The sequence below is a fragment of the Heterodontus francisci genome, chromosome 2, assembly GCF_036365525.1.
Source record: "Heterodontus francisci isolate sHetFra1 chromosome 2, sHetFra1.hap1, whole genome shotgun sequence".
Classification (NCBI taxonomy): Eukaryota; Metazoa; Chordata; class Chondrichthyes; order Heterodontiformes; family Heterodontidae; genus Heterodontus; species Heterodontus francisci.
This window is the reverse complement of record NC_090372.1, coordinates 175096249-175116479: the sequence shown is the minus strand read 5'-3', so window position 1 is coordinate 175116479 and position 20231 is coordinate 175096249. Positions and strand designations below refer to the sequence as shown.

Below are 20231 nucleotides of genomic sequence, written 5' to 3'. Positions count from 1 at the left end.
GCTGGGAGAATATAATTTGTGGATGACAATGTACCTAATTGATGAAATTCAATGTATCTTTGACTCTGATGGACCTACTTCAGTAGCAGGGTTCTCCTCTTCTGTTGCTGTAAGCTCATTGTATTGAGAGGCAGTACTTAATGTTATTTGTGCATTCTTGTCATTGTGCAACAGGGTGGAACTGCTGTTGACATTAGTACCAACTCTCTGCTCCTTTATTATTTATGCCATTGCTACAGGGTATCTTCTCATTGTATACATCTGTGTGAATCTAGGACTGTGGGCAATGATTCTCACCCTCATGGTCACTGCTGTCCTAGCATATTAAAAATGACCATTTTGGAGTTTAGATGCCAAACCTTCCACAGCAGTGGTGGAAGTATTCACAAGTGAAACTCCGACCATGCCTCTGGTTTGAGTAACTGGCCACTATAAATACCATTACTGTTGCTACTTGCTCAATGGCATACTGCAGTGCTGATGACTGTTGCTGTATGGTATCAGTCATGTGGAAGACTGAATATTGGGCTTCCTCCCTTCCAAAAATAGTGTGAGTGAGGGCAACTGACTCTGCAATATGGTGCTGCTGCTCTCACAACTTCCATTAGAAAGCTAAGGTTTACATTCCCATAGAGTTCAGGAGAGGCACTCCATTGTGTACTCTGGTTCCTTATTAATCCTCAACACTGTTAGCAGATTAGTTTATTTGTATTAAGTGGGGTTCAGGTAGTCTGGCTAAAACCACGACCAATTTCTTTCTGTCTGAAGTAACGCTTGATTGATTGTTCAAATCTTTCAACAAATTAACTTGTCCGCAAGATGCACTTCCCTCCTACAGCCTGGGAATTGACTTTTTTATTGACTCTTTTCTTGCCCTGTGTCTGGGTTCCGATCAGTGGTACTTTTAGGAGTGGTGTGCAAGATAATAGAATCGTGTTTAAATTTGAAACTTGAGAAAAGCAATACCTGCAAGTGATACGTTGTGGCGGTTAAAAGGTTAAAGAGTCTTCATTAGTTTCTGGAATGCCACATTTAACATTCACTCTCAGGCTTCACTCTCAGAGGGGGCTGGGTGGGCGCAGGGACTGAGTAAACACAGGGAGAGAAACTTGGTTTACAATCATTATTCGGCAGCTGCCAACCACATCCACTCCTTGAGGTAAGAATTGTGAAGATTTTCACTCAATCTTGAGAAGTTGGATCCCAGGTCAGTTATGTTAGTGAAGAGATAGCTTCCACACAATATTACTAACAATATGAGTTATTATTATACCTGGTGGTTGTTCTGGGAATTTGGGTGTTTATTTTATAAGTTATATCAGTTTCTCTCATCTTTCCTCAGATATGTGTTTGCCAAGACAAAGTATGACGGTTTCAGCATTGCCAATGCAGTTCCCACTCCTGCTCCTACTAACGTGGCTCAGTTTGAGACCCAGTGCAGGCTCTACTCCTGAGATTTGCCGGGGGGTTTACTGCTACACAGCGGCCAGCGGTGAGCAGAGCCGGCCGTGCACCGGAGTTCACTGCCAGGGCAGATCGTTCAGAACGTCCCGGGGGAACTCCGGCAACATTCAGGACAGGCCGAGCTTGGCCTTTAGGGGCAATCAGAGAACTGGCGGTGGAGTGGGGACAGGTTCCAGGTCCAGCGCTGATCCCAACACCATCCTACACGCCGTGAGAAGGAAGGACAACGTCAGGGTGCCAGCTCCTGACAACGGGGGTCTTTGCCCGGGGGGTGTCTGCCCGGGGAGACAACCCAACTCGAACGACACGAAAGATTGCAAAGGCATCGAGTGCAGGTTGCCCCTGAGGATCCGCCTGAAGCCCAAACCCCGAGCTCACTGTGCTGGAGAGCACTGCCCTCCTGGTCCTATTGGATTAGGAGCAGAAGTTCTTGGACAATCCAGCCTGCTCCACATGCCTGATAGAGCAGCTCAGTTCATTGGGGACATTCCTGACCTCAGCTATTCAACAACGGAGCTGGGAGGAGCAGCTCTGGGAGTTCAGCTAACGTGTGACATAAAACCAGGTCAGTGAAAAACGTTATGGAATTTATGCCTATGATTTTTGATTTTCAATTAAAAATGCAGATAGGTAGTTATGTTTGTTAAAAAAATAAATATTGCCAAAAGGACATGTCCCATGTTATGCTACATCATAAAAGAAAGACTTGCAATTTATACAGGGCGTTTCACGATAGCAGCACATTCCAAAGTGCATAACAGCCAAATAATGACCTGAGAAGTGCTGCAGGGTTGGAAACGGAGCAGTCAATTTACCCGCTGCAAAGTTCCACAAACAGCAATGTGAATACCACCAAATAATCTGTTTTAGTGATGATGCATGACAAACTCCACATAAAACATACTCCATTCATTCTCTATTATCAACTGTATTAGAAGACGGTGTATAAATTTTGGGCCGAAGAAGTTCCGAAGAAGGGTCACTGACCCGAAACGTTAACTCTGCTTCTCTTTCCACAGATGCTGCCAGACCTGCTGAGTGATTCCAGCATTTCTTGTTTTTGTTTCAGATTTCCAGCATCCGCAGTATTTTGCTTTTATTTTGTTGTTATAAATTTTGGGCTGCAGTTACAGAGACCATTAGCAGTAGAGTGGGAAGCGCAGTCAGATACGTTCGTATAGTGCCTTTAATGCAGAAAAAATCTTAAAGGGCTTCACAGAAGATGCATACACAGAGAAGAGTGCATCCTTTCTCATAAGTAAAATTCAAGGACTTAATACTAACTTTATAAAGTGCTCAGGTTACCCAACAGACAACCTAAGCACATTTTAAACCCAACTTTACATCACATTCCATATGGTGCCAAGCCAAAGCTTTAGGGCATTCTGGAGTCAGATCAGGACCTGACTCTGGAGTTATGGTGCCACGTTCATGGACCTAAAACTGCAATCCAAAAGCGACAGTAATATCAACCTCAGCCAGTGCAGCGTGTACTTTCCAGCATAGTATCAGGGAGCAGTGTTCAGACATAAACCACCTGAACTTTGCTCTCATGGTTTATTACTTGACCTGAACATAATTGGGTTCTGTGCCTTGTAATTCACTGGCAAACATCTGGCATCCTCAGTTTATCCCAGCACACTAAAGCAAAGAATGAGAGAAGGCTCATCAAACCAGTCCTTCTACAGGATATACACAATCCAGTAATCATGTACTCCACCTGGCCTGTATAACCTTTTGAGGAAGTTTCTGCAGTTACTCCTTACCTCTCCTCCCCCCTGATAAATCAAATGAATCTTTAAAATATCTATTTCATCTTACAGCCTACATCATTTATCCTTGACTACTTGCTTGCCTTTCATTAAAAACATTATTGAAATGGTCATTTTCAATAGTTAAGAAAAAGTATAATAACGTTGTATTAACTACATGGTCTTTTCATGCAAATTACACTTTTCTGACAATTTCAATAGCTCTGATATTGTTTTAATTCCTACATTATCTAGCTGCAATGGGAATAGTTATCGAGAGGTCTGTGCTTTATGTTTTTTTTATCTTTTCATGTCCTCATGATTGTTAATATAAAGAATGTTATGTAGACCATCTGGAACTATTCCAGTGCTAGTGTTGTGCTTAATTAAGAACAATATCTGAGAAAGATTTATAATAAGGATTTAAGCTGTGCAACCAGAGTAACCTAGATGGTGACATCTTCATTGCAATGGTCAGCTACCAGCTTTGATCAATGAGGAGAAGGTTTTCTCCATTCAGTCTGTATTTTGAGATTGCAAACCCATCCAAAAAGAACCCATTTACAATGTTATTACATGGGTGGGTGGGGTGGGGGGGGGGGGGGGGTGGGTGGGGGAGGGGAGGAGCGTGTGAGGGATGAATCTTCCCCCATGCTGTTAGACAGACGTTGGAACACCTTTGGGATTTACTCATTTAATCCACTCCCCAATATAATGTTCTCGGGGCGGCTGGTGAAGGGGGAATGAGACTTTTGCCTGCCTGACTGGCACTGCCACAACCCGACTCAGTTTTCTGGGTCGGGGTGTGATCATAGATATATAGCAGGAGTCCTGCCAGCAAAAGTATGGATTTTAGCAAGGCTTCTGACAAGGTCCCACATGGCAGACTCTTTACAAAAATAAAATCCCATGGAATCCAAGGAAATGCTGCAAGGTGGATACAAAATTGGCTGAGTGGCAGGAAACAAGGGGTAATTGTTGACAGGTATTTTGCGACTTGGAGGGCTGTTTCCAGTGGCGTTCCGCAGGGCTCAGTATTGGGTCCCCTTTTTGTGGTATATACTAACGATCTGGATGTAAATGTAGGGGGCATGATCAAGAAGTTTGCAGATGACACAAAGATTGGCTATGTGGTAGATAGCGAGGAGGATAGCTGTAGGATGTAACAAAAACAAGAAATGCTGGATTCACTCAGCAGGTCTGGCAGCATCTGTGGAAAGAGAAGCAGAGTTAACGTTTCGGGTCAGTGACCCTTCTTCGGAACTTCTCTTTCCACAGATGCTGCCAGACCTGCTGAGTGAATCCAGCATTTCTTGTTTTTGTTTCAGATTTCCAGCATCCACAGTATTTTGCTTTTATTATAGCTGTAGGATGTATACTGATGGTCTGGTTAGATGGGCCGAAAGGTGGCAAATGGAATTCAACCTGGAGAAGTGTGAGGTGATGCATTTGGGGAGGTCAAACAAGGCAAAGGAATACACGATTAATGGGAAAATACTGAGAAGTGTAGAGGAAGTGAGTCTCCACAGATCCCTGAAGGTAGCAGGACAGGTCGATAAGGTGGTTAAGAAGGCATACGGAATCCTTTCCTTTATTAGCTGAGGTATAGAATATGAGAGCAGGGAGGTTATGCTGGAACTGTGTAACTCATTGGTTAGGTCACAACTTGAGTACTGTGTGCAGTTCTGGTCACCTCATTACAGAAAATATGTTATTGCACCAGAGAGGGTACAAAGGAGATTTACAAGGATGTTGCCAGGACTGGAAAAATGCAACTATGAGGAAAGATTGGATAGGCTGGGGTTGTTCTCCTTGGAACAGAGAAGGCCGAGGGGAGATCTGATTGAAATGTACAAAATTGTGATTTTGAGGGGCCTGGATAGAGTGGAGCTGAAGGGTCTATTCACCTTAGCAGAGTGACTCGGGGGCATAGATTTAAAGTGATTGGCAGAAAAATTAGAAGGGAGATGAGGAAAAACTTTTTCGCCCAGAGGGTGGTGGGGGTCTGGAACTCATTGCTTGAAAGGGTAGTTGAGGCAGAAACCCTCAAGTCATTCAAAAGGAGTCTGGATATGCACCTCAAGTGCCGTAATCTGCAGGGCTATGGACCAAATGCTGGAAGGTGGGATTAGAATAGGTGGATCGTTTTTTGGCCGGCACAGACACAATGGGCCAAGTGGCCTCTTTCTGTGCCTTAAAGCTTCTATGATTCTATGAAAAGCGAACTCGCCATTGCCTGTTTGCAAAATCTTAATGATGCTGCAGCACCAGTAGAGTTTGTTGGGAGGTTAAGGGGACATAACAGTCCCAAAGATCTGCACTGCGCTTGCCTGGTAGACCTTAGTAGAGGCCTTGACAGAGGCCTACAAAGGAAGGTAAGTGGGGGCTAGAATTGAGGGAGGGGAGCTACTACAAGCTCCTCTCCATCTACTGGGGGAATATCATGGCTGTTACTGCTGCTTCCTGTGATCTTCCTTCTCCACAGTGGCCTTCAGAAGCAGTGGTATTATGGGGAGATGCATGAAAAGTCTGCAGAGGATATGGCCCTTTTCCCATTGCCACCAGTTACACACAGCAGAGAAGTGCGAGGTGATGCATTGTGGCAGAAGGAATAGGGAGAGACAATATAGACTGAATGGTACAACTTTAAAGAGTGTGCAGGGACAGCGGGACCTGGGGATTCATGTGCATAGATCTTTGAAGGTGACAGGACATATTGAGAGAGTAATTAACAAAGTTTATGGGATCTTGGGCTTCATAAATCGAGATATTGAGTACAAAAATCATGGAAGTTATGCTGAACCTTTATAAATCTCTCTGGTTAGACCACACTAGAGTATTACATCCATTTCTGGTCACCATACTTTAAGAAGAATGTGAGGGTCCTGAAGAGGGTGTAGAGGAGATTTACCAGAATGTTTCCAGGGATGAGGGATTTTAACTACAGCGTTAGGTTGGAGAAGCTGGGATTGTTCTCCTTGGAGCAAAGGAGATTGAGGGGAGATTTGATAGAGATATACAAGATTATGACAGGTTTGGATAGGGTAGACAAAGTAAAGCTGTTCCCATTAGCTGATGGTAGAAGGACTAGGGAACACAGATTTTAGATTTGGGGCAAGAGATGCAGGGGGAATGTGAGGAAGAACTTTTTTTGCACAGCAAGTGGTAATGACTTGGAACTCACTTCCTACAAGGGTGGTAGAAGTGGGGACGATGAATTATTTCAAAAGGAAATTGGGTGGGCACTTGAGGGAAATAAACTTGCATGTCTATGAGCATAGAGCTGGAGGATGGGACTGATTGGATTCCTCGACAGACTCGATAGGCCAAATGGCCTCCTTCTGTGCCATAATAGAAGAAATAAAAAGATACAAATGTATGATTTTAAAGGCATATTGGGAATTGGTAAAGTTGTTTCAAATATACTGTAACAGGGTTGCTGTGAGGTCAGTGACCTCGTGCCCTGTTTGATCACATGACTTCTAAACTGTAAATATAATTTTAAAAAGACTAGAAAATGAAGTTTTGTAATGCTATAAATTTGCAACAACATCTCCGATGGCTTTTCTTCTCCAAAGGGGCTAATATACCAGTGTTTGAATGGAGTTTTAAGAGTTGGCTGTTCAAAAAACATAGCTTGCCCGAGCCTGATTAATGTAGTGACAATGGTGCTTTAATGTAAACTGATATCCTATAATTATCATTTTGCTATGTTGCACAAGAGCAGTATTATGACAGTTAGTCTCTGCACCAGTCCAGTCTGGGTAGTTATCCTATGGATGATGAACCTTGCTAATGAAATCTGATATTTCACAGACTAACATAGACAAACTAACATTGTAATAAGACTCCCAAATGCCATCATCACTAATAACACAATGAATCAACTAGAAAACATGACTGTTTATTAAGAAATGTAACACATATAAAATTATTTATAGCAAAATTATGAAATACACTACTCTATGACCAATTAAACAGCAGCTTATTTGGAACCTAGCCCCTGGTGCCTTGTGAGGGGATTCTCACTGAAATATAAATGGTACTGTTACATTTGTGGAGGACTGGTACCTCAAGCAGTCGTCTTATGACCCATCATCCTCTGCTCAGCTGTTTATGAGTGACTTCAGTTTTACATGAAAATTAAGAGGGTTATTTACCATATTTGTAATTTTGGGATTTGAATATTTACATTTTTGTTAAGCTGTGACTGAAAGAAATGATACAATGTTGACAAGTTTGATCAACCCACACAGATCAAGCGCTGTACATGCTTTGATACCCTGTCGTGTTTAAACATGTTTACATAGAGCAAATTAAAGATTGCTACAGACATATAGGGTGAATGTAGAAGCTAAAATACTCTGAAAACTTAAAAAAATTATTAAAATAATTAGGTTAAAAAATCTACTAATTAATCATTTAACAGCACTCCACGATGATAAAATTATTTTCTCAGGGCCAGTTCTGTTGTTCATCAAATGTTCTTAATCACTTCGCTGTTAAAAACCCAGTTACACCTGAGTGAACAAGGTGTAGCCTTTTATGTGATTTCTAACTGCGATGTGGGAATGGGAAAATTAAAATTCTCACTGATTTCAGTGATTGCTGGGTGGGGTCCACAGCGCAGCCTGTATAGGAGCCCTGAGTGATAGACCGCAACTTCAGAACTTCCTGACTGATCTGTGGATGTCCGACATCCTGAAGTTACGGTCAGTTTCAGAGGGGTAATAACGGCAACACTGACGGTTCTCTGTCAACCCCCGAACTCCCGCAAAATCCGGACCAAAATGTTTTCTGCTTGGAACCTGCATCTGATGGAGCAATCACTAATTTTGCATTTTTGCAATGAGCATTGCTCCCGTGCTATGAAAATTGTCTTGATACATATCCTTTGAAGCCTCTTCAAGGACATTGCTACAATCCACGCTTCTCCAGATTTTTTTTTCTTTGCGTCCAATACAAAAGCCAGACGAGCCCATGCTTCCTGTTAGCTGAGTCATGACTCGATGTGTGAAGTAATCTTGGAATCTGTGCCCTGAGCAAATAATCGACCTGTTTATTGTTTCTGGATTACAAGTAGAATTTCCAGTATGTCTCCACATCACTATTGATGATGATTAATTTCAGTCACACTAGTCAGTTTCATAACGTACTAAACTATCAAGTGAATTGATTTATAAAAAGTATTATAGAAACAAACAGTAACAGTGAGTTACTGAGGTCCAACTAACACAGCAGTTTAGAAACAGCTCAGGAAAGGACAAACCAGTCAGTTAAGTTTCTTTGAATGGGTTTTCTTGCAGATCTTTCAAACATAAAATTGACAAATGCTTCTTAGAAGAGGAGTTGTAGCCTGACCCCTATAATTTTCCTTTGTATTACTTTGATGATTCTATCTATGAAGCTGTGCCTTGCCTCCCCATCTGTTATGACTAGGTCAAGTCTGTGATTTACTAGAATATCAAAAGTCTCCTGATTCTTGTCTCCATGAAACTGTTTGGAATACAGTCTCACCTTTCTGGAGCCAGTTTGTAAAACAGAGGCACTTTACTTGAACAGTGGACAACAGCCTCTAAATCACATACAGAAACTTGACCAATGACCACTTGTGGGTCTAGAAACTGGATCACGCTGTGCTTGTTTTGCAGGCATAACATGGGCTAATATGGTAGGGAGGGTGTGTGCACGTTCATTCTATGGCAGAAATATGCCATCTGCCATATTGGTTAAGGTTTCTCCGAAGATATGCAGGACATGTGCCTGAAAAAGGTGTGAGACTTTGTGCAGATATGAATAAGTGGCCTAACATCTGTTTGAGGTGCCCTTTGAAAAAATTGAACTGTGTAAGACTGCAGCAGGCATGCAATAGTTTCTACAGATGTTGAGCATTCAAACCATTGGTCCTGAACTGCTAAAGTCTGCTGCCAGAAGGGTAAGATTCAACTATTACACTTAACTTATTATCATAGTCCCTCCATGTTAAATCTATGAGCTGGCCAAATTCACTCCGCCCACCCTGTGAGCCGGTCAGAGCAAGGCAATTGGCGCCTGCTTCTCACCGGTAATAAATTCGGTTGGCAAACCAATGTGTGGTATTAGGCATGTGCAACATGCGCTACACTGGGACTGCACCCCGACCCAATTTCTACACTGTGGTTTCTGACAGTGCTGTCTAGGTTCAAGCTACATGGTTAGGGGTTATGTTGTTGATGAATGTCTTTGTAACACAATTGCTTCCAGCACTTGGCTACACTTAGCGACTGTCTTCCCAGATGCATGTCGGTTAATAATCAACTGTATTTTCAGGTACTTTGTGGAGAGCGACATTTTCCCAGTGTGCAGCTGCCCATCCATTTTGGAGGAGGTACTTGGTTAAAACTAAAACACACCAGAAAAGATGCCCAAAGTTTGTAAATTGATTTTCTAACCCGTATTGGGATCATATGTGTCACATTACTAACCTGTCTGGCTGTGCTCAGCCTGCCTGGAATCAGAAACAAATGCTAGTCAGTAACATTGGAGTCAAGTAAATGCATTGCTGCTATGGCTTTGCTGACACTGGAAGTACAGGCAAAGCACCTCCTCTTGTGGCTCTTGCCATCACTGAAAGCATTAGTGGCACCTCTTGCATGTTCTTTCATTGCCACCAAAGATGGACCCGCTCCCAATTAAAGCACTTTAAAGGGGAAGAAGAGCAGTTCAAAGCAATCTCCACTTTAGAGAAGAAAATGATAGTTGAAGCAGATTTTATTTTTGACATTTTAATTAAAATACTAGACTATGTTCACTTGCTCTTTGCTGTTGCCATGGCCATTCACCTTTCCACTCTCCTTAACAGGGTCAAGAATACATCTTTAATTGCATCTGCATATGGAGAAGGGAAGTCCTGGGTGGTTCTTGGGTGTTTGTGTTCCTGGTGTATTTTGTAAAGAAACTTTGGTGGACCATCTGGTCTCGAGATCTTTATGCCTCATATTAAATTAATGCCTGATGCTGCCTCTGTCTGGTATACCCAAGAGTGGAAAGATAATCTGCCTCTTGAAGCTGATATGTTGTTCATTGCTGCTTCAGGATTGTATGAGGTGTGCACTCACATTTGTGCACTCACATTGCAGAGTAAGAGCAGATTGAAGAAATTTGCATAATTTCTTAATACATCTGAATTTAGAACAGCTACAAATTCAAGCTAAATTAGCAGAACTGAGAACTCTCAGAATTCCGTCCTGAAATCCAGGATTTTCACGATTTCCAGTGAGAGGTGTGAAAATCTTGGGATGATTTGATATTTCATCCCCATCCTTAATGTAGAAACAATTATCAGTTCTGTCAATCTGTAAAGGGATTTGGACTGCGAAATTCAATAAGGCCCAAAAACTGGTGCACACAAACTTTGTGCTGCCTGCTCATTTAAATGATTGTTGTGTGCAGCCAGCATTAAGCATGCTGCTGAATGCCTGCATGTCTGAGTAGAGGGTGCAAAAGCATGAGAGTCTGGCACCAGTTCAAGCCAGCCTGCACCTCTTAAAGGGGAAATGCATTTTGGCTGGAATGGGTTCTGAAAGTCATTCTAAATGGAAAAGACATAAGAATGGCACAATTTGGCAGACAGCAGGCTCCAAGATTTTATGACACTGCACTGCAGGCCTTGGTTGAGGAGCTGCAGAGGAGTAGAGATGTCATCTATTTGCAGGGTGCCGGGTGCCCTCAAGATAGCAGTGAGACTAGATAGCTATGGAGAACAATATCTGGAGTCTGGCCCCAAGGACCTGGATGCAGTGCCGCAAGAAGTTTAATGACCTCAAGGTCAGAGAATGCATCTTCAAATTCCATATCCCACCAACTGCACCACTAGCCTCACACACTGCTCAATGCACCACACCTCCATCTACACCACTGCCTGGCCAAGTTGCAGTTCTTGGATATCTTAAGGAGAAAGGCACAAGGGTTTGTATCAATCATGATACAGATCTAAGATCCAGAACATCATCTCAACATCAAACATTTATCACTGCTGCAAGCCTAATACCAAAATCTGTCAGTTTACATAGCGTACCAGTTATTCAACCATGATAAGCATATCATCCAAAAACATTGTACCACACTCGCTGACACACTTGCTTCTTTCTGGCAGGATAAGGTGGTGCATAACCGAAGGCAGCAGTAGCTAACTGGTTGGTACAGGTAGAACTGCATGTCATTGCCCTCACAGAGGAAACAATGCTTGCCTTTCTTGGAGCGGCCATGACTGAAGCCATGGCTAGAGGCGGTGCTGAAACTATTGAAGATGATTGCACGCTCATGCCTAATCTTCCTTCTCACATCTCACCTCCCCTTAATTCCACAATATCCTCTGATATACAAGCTGTAGATGGTGTAGGCATGCACCATTTTGCTTGTCCCCCAATCCCCTCACTACAAGCAAACCCTTGTGCCTTTCTCCTTAAGATATCCAAGAACTGCAACTTGGCCAGGCAGTGGTGGAAGAGCAGGAAGAGAGTGATGATGAAGAAACTCCATCACTGGCTGTCAGACTCACAGGGCTAGATTTTCTGTAGAAGGAGAAGCTCCCGATAAAGAATCATGGAATTGGTACAGTGCAGAAGGAGGCCATTCGGCCCATCGTGTATGCACCGGCTCTCCGAATGAGCAATTCACCTAGTGCCACTCTCCCACCAATTCCTCGTAACTTTCACTATAAGGTCATCAATTAATTCAATCTCTTTACATAATACCAGGTCTAGTATAGCCTGCCCTCTGGTTGGCTCCAGAACGTGGTGTTCTACGAAACTATCCTGAAAACATGCCATGAACTCCTCATCTAGGCTACCTTTGCCCATCTGATTTTTCCAGTCTTTATGTAGATTAAAATCCCCCATGATTATCGCTGTACCTTTCTGACAAGCTGCCATTATTTTTTCCTTTTCTACTCTGTCCTACCATGTGGTTACTGTTACCGCCTCTAAATTTTCACGGCCCCCCAGAGCGATCCTCTGGTGTCTTTAAATGTAGGTTTCAGGAGGCGGGATCTCTGTTGCTTTCAAGACAGGGACCCTGCCTCCATGAGCTGCTGGCCAATCAGAGGGCCAGCAGCTCAGCAGGATCGGCAGCGGCACCGGGAGTGGTGGCCACTGCTGGTACTGCAGAGGCCTCGGAGTAAGGCACAGTGCTGGAACCCCGTAACAGAGGTAGGTGAAGCGGGGTCACCAGGGCTAGTCAGGAAGGTCCCAGTGAGAGGGGGGGGGGGGGCTGATGGGGTGGCCTTGGGGTCCAGGGGGTGGGGGGGCCCGGGGGGTGAATTGGTTCCTGGTGGGTGTCCACTGTGGGCCACAAATTGCCCACAGAGGAGGGACCCCCCTCCACAAGCCCGCAGGGAGGGTGCCTCATTTTACAAGACACCCTCCCCGCATGGCAGAGGCCACTTACCACCTGCCGTTGGTAAGATCCCAGTGGCGGCGGGGAGGGCCCTATTTGGCCGTTTAGGCCACTTAATGGCCTCAATTGGCCTCTGGGTGGGAAGGCCGTTGGCCTACCACATCGCCAGTAAGATTGCTGGGCAACGGGGAGGCAACGAGCCCTCTGCCATGCGGCCCTCCCCCCCGCTGCCCATTATGATACCCCATGCCGCCCTGCCTCCGATGCTGCCTCGGGGATTGTGGGGGGGGCCCATAAAATCCAGGGCTTTGTACAGAGCTTGGAGCCCATCTTTTCCAACATGGAACTGGTTGCCAACTCAATCAACATGCTTATGAACCCAACCATGATGCAATGTCTGATGACTGATATCTCAGCTTCCATTGCAGCACAAGCAGAAGCCACTCAAACGTCTGGAGACTGTAGTGGAAGCTCAGACTGACGTCATAAAAACTCTGATTGCTCTTGTGCATGCTCAGCTTGCTGCCATGAAGGCTCAAACTGCTTTTGTCGTAGCTACAGATACCAGTGTGCAGAGGGGTTTGCCAGGTGTCACAGCAGTCCAGCAATCTATCCTCCAACACATTACTAGGATGGCTGAGGTGCCTGAGGAGTGGCTATCGCATCATGGAGCACAAACCTCTGTTCTCTCTCAGGATGATATCATTCATCCTCTACTACTGCCACTCGACCAGTGCCATTGCTGTTGCCTGTCAACCAGCCAGTCCAGACTGCTGCCACCCATGCCAAATGTTTTAGAACCAGAGCTGCTCACGGTTGTCCTGCAAGACCATCTGCCGTCTCCCCCAGTGAAAGTCAGCAGCCTTCCGCCAGCCATGCTGAGCCCTTGGGGCACCACTATATAAAAGCAGTAGGCCAAGCAAAGGCACATGGAAGACAGGCACTAAGACAATTCACAAAGGTGATTAGTTGACTTTTTCATATGCAATTAGGCAGGGTTTGATTTATCAATTTGGTTTTGAATGTTTGTTTTGTGGTGGCTTTTATTTTAGCATTGGAGCCGAAAGGACGCTGTGATGGTCAGTAACAGAGGGAAGGTAAGGTGTGGGACAATTGATGAATGTGGAATTGTGGTGGTGCTCACTGGTACTACCACCGGATGTGCTGATCAGGAACAGCCCGGCCAGAAAGGGGCTGTGTTGCTGACCTCCTCCTCAGCTGCTTGCTGTATAGCCAGTGGCAAGGGCTGTGATTTCATGATGGGCAGTATGTAGCAGACGACGATGAGTCTTGACACGTGGTCAGCCGAATACTGCAGGGCTCCACCAGAGCGGTCTAGTCAGCGGAAGTATTGCTTTATCATGCCAGTGGTCTACTTGCTCGTGTTTCGTGTGGCAGCAAGGATCTTCTTGCTGCATATAAGGGTTGCCCACTGGAGTCATGAGCCAGATGATCAGCAGGTCACCCAGTAGCTGGTTTATCATGGTGGCTCAAATACAGATGGTACAGCAAACTGCTGGAGAATGAAGGCATCATGACTGCTGGCAGGATACCAGGCATTGACCTGTATGATGCACTGAGTGTGCTTGCACACCAGCTGGACGTGAAGGGAATGAAATCCCTTCCAGTTGCAGCACATCTGAGAGTTGGCATGTGACGCCCACAAAGTGATGTACGTATAGTCAATGGCAGCGTGCACTATGGCGAAGCCTGCAATCCTCACAAAGCCATGTGCTCGCTCCACCTGCCTCTCTCTGGAAAGGCAGAATGAAATGCATACAGCTCTTATGGAATACAAAGTCTCAGTGTCCTCCCTCTCCAATACTGGATTGCAAGCTGAGAGATGTTGTAAATATCACCTGGTCCAGGTTGGAGGGAGATCGATGCATAAAAGTTCATGGCCGCAGTCACCTTCACAGCCACTGGAAATGCCATCCTCACCTTGCTTTGAGCATGCAGTTTTGGCAGTTCTCAGTGTGGACTTGTTCCAGCAGAGATGCCTAACAGACTGTTACCTGTTCAGGTTCAGGAAGTAGAATCGCTCCCTTAACACTCGGGGACGATGTGGCCTCCTGTTGAGAGCTCTTCTCCCCCTCCTCCTCCTCCCTCTTCCAGTGTCTTGTTCTGCTGTGTATCACCTTTGCCTCCCTGTCATGTTCTTGGCCAAGGAGGATGCAAATTACTGCACCCATGTCAGGGAGCAAATGGTTTGTGCAGAATCTTTGAAGTCAGGACTAAGTCCTTCAGCAAATGCAACACCAATCCCCAGCAGACTCAGCAACTTTAAACAACTCTGGAAACTGCCAAATATTCGTACAATTGCAACAAGAGCCAATAGAAGTCAATCAGCAACTAAACTGAGAGTAGTTGATAATCCCTTTAAATATAGTGGAGAGTCCTTCCTGGTGCTGAATGCGTGTTCAGCTGTGCATGGTTAGGAGAGGGTGCTAGCTGGACCATTGAGTTCCAAAATTGCAGCACTGGTGTCAAATCAGTATTATATGCTGATTGATGGCATGATCTGCCTACTCTGCATTCTAACAGTGGATTTAAAAAAAAAATTCGTTCATGGGATGTGGGCGCCACTGGCTCGGCCAGCGTTTATTGCCCATCCCTAATTGCCCTTGAGAAGGTGGTAATGAGCTGCCTTCTTGAACCGCTGCAATTCATGTGAGGTAGGGGCACCCACAGTGCTGTTAGGAAGGGAGTTCCAGGACTTTGACCCAGCGACCGTGAAGGAACGGCGATATAGTTCTAAGTCAGCATGGTGTGTGGCTTGGAAAGGAACTTGCAGGTGGTGGTGTTCCCGTGCATTTGCTGCCCTTGTCCTTCTAGTTGGTAGAGGTCGTAGGTTTGGATGGTGCTGTCTAAGGAGCCTTGGTGCATTGCTGCAAGGCATCTTGTAGATGGTACACACTGCTGCCACTGTGTGTCGGTGGTGGAGGGAGTGAATGTTGTGGACGGGGTGCCAATCAAGCGGGCTGCTTTGTCCTGGATGGTGTCGAGCTTCTTGAGTGTTGTTGGAGCTGCACCCATCCAGGCAAGTGGAGATTATTCCATCACACTCCTTACTTGTGCCTTGTAGATGTTGGACAGACTTTGGGGTGTCAGGAGGTGAGTTACTCGCCACAGGATTCCTAGCCTCTGACCTGCACTTGTAGCCATGGTATTTATATATGGCTACTCAAGTTCAGTTTCTGGTCACTGGTAACCCTCATTTAAGAACCAACCACATTGCTGTGGGTCTGGAGTTACATGTAGGCCAGACCAGGTAAGGGTGGCAGATTTCCTTCCCTAAAGGACAAAGGGCATGTACACTAATGGCCTCATCAAAATGGTGTCCGGTGTGGCCAACATCAGAAGTGAGTGCGCGTGCTGTGAATACCATTTTGGAGGCAAAACACCACCTGTAGCACTAAGAAAACAGACGCTAAAGAGCAGAATTTTGAGGCCTTGATGTTGATGCCAATAAGCTAAGTAAGCCTGGTAACAATACTGAGGAAAGACATATGCCAAGTGGCTGTCATCAGCCTGTGTCAGTTTGGCTTCGTTTGTGGTACTCTCTCCAGTGAGTCGGAAAATTATGGGCTTGAACCACATGGTACGAAATTTATTTTTAAAATAAGTGTTGTAGTATCAGTCCACTTACACAGGGCTTACTGCCCACTTTCATCTCCCTTACAAAAGTGAGCCAGAAATCGGTTCTGGGTACTGCCTGTGCGGAGTTTGCAAGTTCTCCCTGTGACCGCGTGTGTTTCCGCCGGGTGCTCCAGTTTCCTCCCACAGCCAAAGACTTGCAGGTTGATAGGTAAATTGGCCATTGTAAATTGCCCCTAGTGTAGGTAGGTGGTAGGAGAATAGTGGGGATGTGGTAGGGAATATGGGATTAATGTAACAAAAACAAGAAATGCTGGATTCACTCAGCAGGTCTGGCAGCATCTGTGGAAAGAGAAGCAGAGTTAACGTTTCGGGTCAGTGACCCTTCTTCGGAACTGACAAATATTAGAAAAGTCACAGATTATAATCTTTTGTCAGTATTTGTCAGTTCCGAAGAAGGGTCACTGACCCGAAACGTTAACTCTGCTTCTCTTTCCACAGATGCTGCCAGACCTGCTGAGTGAATCCAGCATTTCTTGTTTTTGTTTCAGATTTCCAGCATCTGCATTATTTTGCTTTTATTTATGGGATTAATGTAAGATTAGTATAAATGGGTGCTTGATGGTCAGCACAGACTCGGTGGGCCGAAGGGCCTGTTTCAGTGCTGTATCTCTCTATAACTCTATGACTCTAAATCATTTCTTTGGAGGGAGGACTAGGGATTCCCTCACACCTGGCTTCAGGCACCAGAGTCTTTGGCAGTGTTTAAGTGGCAAGTGCCTGTGATGTTGGTGCAGTGGCATAGGTATCTACCAGCCTCTTATGAACATACCTAAATGACAGCCAGGAAAAGACCAGGTGATCAATGAGAACACAAGAAATAGGAGCAGGAGCAGACCATACAGCCCATCATAGGTTCATAGAGTCATCGAGCCTGCTCCGCCATTCAATACGATCATGGCTGATCTTAGGCTTCAATTCCACTTTCCTGCCTGCTTGCTATATCCTTTAATTCCCTGAGAGACCAAAAATCTGTCTATCCCAGCCTTAAATGTATTCAACAATGGAGCATCCACAACCACCTGGGGTAGAAATTTCCAAAGATACACAACCCTTTGAGTGAAATAATTTCTCCTCATATCAGTACCTAATGTTCGGCCCCTTAACCTGAGACTGTGCCCCAATGTTTTAGATTCCCCGACCAACGGAAATAATTGCTCAGGGCTGAATTTTACCAACCCTCTGACGCGGGGGTCATGGTGGGGGGCTCGGAAAATCCTTCCAGGAGAGGCCCGCCATGAGCCTCGACGCCGGGAAGGCTCTGCCACATTTTACCGGTGGCGGCAAGGCCTTGGGTGGTCCCCCCACTGCTTGGTGGTGGAGCCTTTATCTGAATATGTTAATGATATTAAAATATGTGAATAAACACTTACCTGGTAGCGATGGACGTCTCACGCCGATATTCCGGCCAGCTGACAGAAGTCCCACGCCTTTGGATCTCCGTTCAGAGATCCGAGCTGTGACACTGGTGGGGAGTGGGGAGGAGTGAAATTTTCAGGGTGGTGGGGGGGGGGTGGGGGTGGGGGAGGTGGTGCAGAAAACTGTTTCCATTGGCTGAGGGGGATGGTGGGACGAGGTTGAAGGACAAAAGTGACGAAGTTCGGTGGGGGGGGAATTTGGGTTAGGAATAACGTTTTTTTTTGATGGGAAAGGCCAAAAATAAAGTGTGTGGTCATTGGGGGTTGTGATAGAGGGGCTTCCAGCTTTCATTACATTTTTTAAACTCAATATCAAATCAATGTATCTTTACAAATATGATTAGAACTTAAGGGCTTGAAGTCCTTTAAGAATGGCGTTGGTGCCTGCACAGTGGCACTGGATGCCATTGCTGGGGATGGAGCGGCCACCCCCTCTACGTCATTGGGGATGGATGTTCCACCCCCTCCATTTAAGTTAGCCACCGTCCGAAATATCGTGGCCATCCCCCTCTCAAACAGATATACCACTTTGGATACTGTTGGGGGGGATCACCTCCCAGGAGAAAGCAGCAACAGCCAAGTTCGTGGCACCATGGAGGGCCTTGCTGCACAGCAGAGGAGGAAAAGGGGTGGAAGAGGTATAGTGATAGGGGATTCTATCGTAAGGGGTGCAGATAGGCGTTTCTGTGGCCGCAAACGAGACTCCAGGATGGTATGCTGCCTCCCTGGTGCTAGGGTCAAGGATGTTTCGGAGCGGCTGCAGGACATTCTGAAAGGGGAGGGTGAGCAGCCATTGGTCGTGGTCCATATTGGTACTAACGACATAGGCAGGAAGAGAGATGAGGTCCTGCAAAGTGAATATAGGCGGTTAGGCAGAAGGTTAAAAAGCAGGACCTCTAGTTTTGTAATTTCAGGATTACTCCCTGTGCCATGTGCTAGTGAGGGTAGGAATAGGAGGATAAGGCAAATGAATGCGTGGCTGAAGAGCTGGTGTAGGTGGGAGGGCTTCAGCTACTTGGATCATTGGGATCTCATCTGGTGCAGAGGTGACCTGTGCAGGAGGGACAGGTTGCATCTGAACTGGAAGGGGACCAATATCCTTGCGGGGAGGTTTGCTAGTACTACTCGGGAGGGTTTAAACTAGTCTGGTGGGGGGGTGGGACCCAAAGTAGCAGTTTCTCCGATGAGATAGTTGAGGCAAATGTAGAGGTTAAAGCAAGCAGGTCCAGTAGGCAGGCCGGGCAGGACAGGGAGCGTGGAAGGTCTGGTAGGCTAAACTGCATTTACTTTAATGCAAGAAGCCTTACAGGTAAGGCAGATGAATTCAGAGCATGGATCGGTACATGGGATTGTAATATTACAGCTATTACGGAAACGTGGTTGAAGGAGGGCAGGACTGGCAGCTGAATGTTCCAGGGTACCAATGCTTCCGGCGTGACAGAGGTAGAGGTAAGAGAGGAGGGGGAGTTGCACTATTGATTAGGTAGGACATCACGGCAGAACTTAGAGAGGAACGTCCAGCGACGGGTGGAACTTAGAAATAAGAAAGGGGTGATCACTTTGATGGGATTATACTATGGGCCCCCCAATAGTCAGAGGGAATTGGAGGAGCATATATGTAGGGAAATCACAGATAGGTGTAGGAATTATAGGGTTGTAATAGTAGGTCATTTTAACTTCCCTAATATTGACTGGGACTGCCTTAGTGCTAAGGGATCAGATGGGGAAGAATTTGTTAAGTGTGTCCAGGATAGTTTTCTGAAGCAGTATGTGGATGGCCCTACTAGAGAAGGGGCTACACTTGACCTCCTTTTCGGAAATGAAGCTGGGCAGGTGGTTGATGTGTCAGTGGGGCAGCACTTTAAGACCAGTGACCATAACTCTATTAGCTTCAAGATAGAGTCATAGAGAGATACAGCACTGAAGCAGGCCCTTTGGCCCACTGAGTCTGTGCTGACCATCAACCCCCCCATTTATACTAATCCTCCGTTAATCCCATATTCCCTATCACATCCCCTCAGTTCTCCGATCTACACTAGGGGCAATTTACAATAGTTAACTTACCTATCAACCTACAAGTCTTTGGCTGTGGGAGGAAACCAGAGCACCCAACGAAACCCACATGGTCACAGGGAGAACTTGCAAACTCCACACAGACAGTAGCCAGAACTGAACCCGGGTCACTGGAGCTGTGAGGCTGCAGTGCTAACCACTGCGCCACTGTGCCGCCCGATCGTTATGGGAAAGAATAGGACTGGTCTTCAGGTTGAAGTCCTAAATTGGGGGAAGGCTAATTTGGATGGCATCATACAGGATCTCTCAAAAGTTGAATGGGAGAGGCTGTTTACAGGTAAAGGGATGTCTGGCAAGTGGAAGGCTTTTAGAAGTGAGATAGGAAAAGTTCAGGGCCGGCATGTTCCTGTTAGATGGAAGGGCAAGGCTGGCAAGTTTAGGGAACCTTGGTTGACGAGATATTGAGGGCCTGGTCAGGACAAAGAAGGAGGCATATGTCAGGTATAGGCAGCTGGGATCAAGCGAGTCCCTCGAGGAGTATAGGGGATGTAGG

The 20231-nt window shown here is 45.7% G+C and overlaps 1 protein-coding gene across 1 annotated transcript in view; it reads left to right on the top strand.

Moving 5' to 3' along the window:
* Positions 1 to 20231, top strand: part of nell3 (NELL (neural EGFL like) family member 3) — an 81952-nt gene that overhangs the window by 31361 nt on the left and 30360 nt on the right. Inside the window, exon 3 of the mRNA XM_068013901.1 lies at positions 1343 to 2029. Within this exon, the coding sequence (XP_067870002.1) occupies positions 1345 to 2029 (685 nt within the window). The 5' untranslated portion in view covers positions 1343 to 1344. The remainder of the gene's footprint in view (positions 1 to 1342; positions 2030 to 20231) is intronic.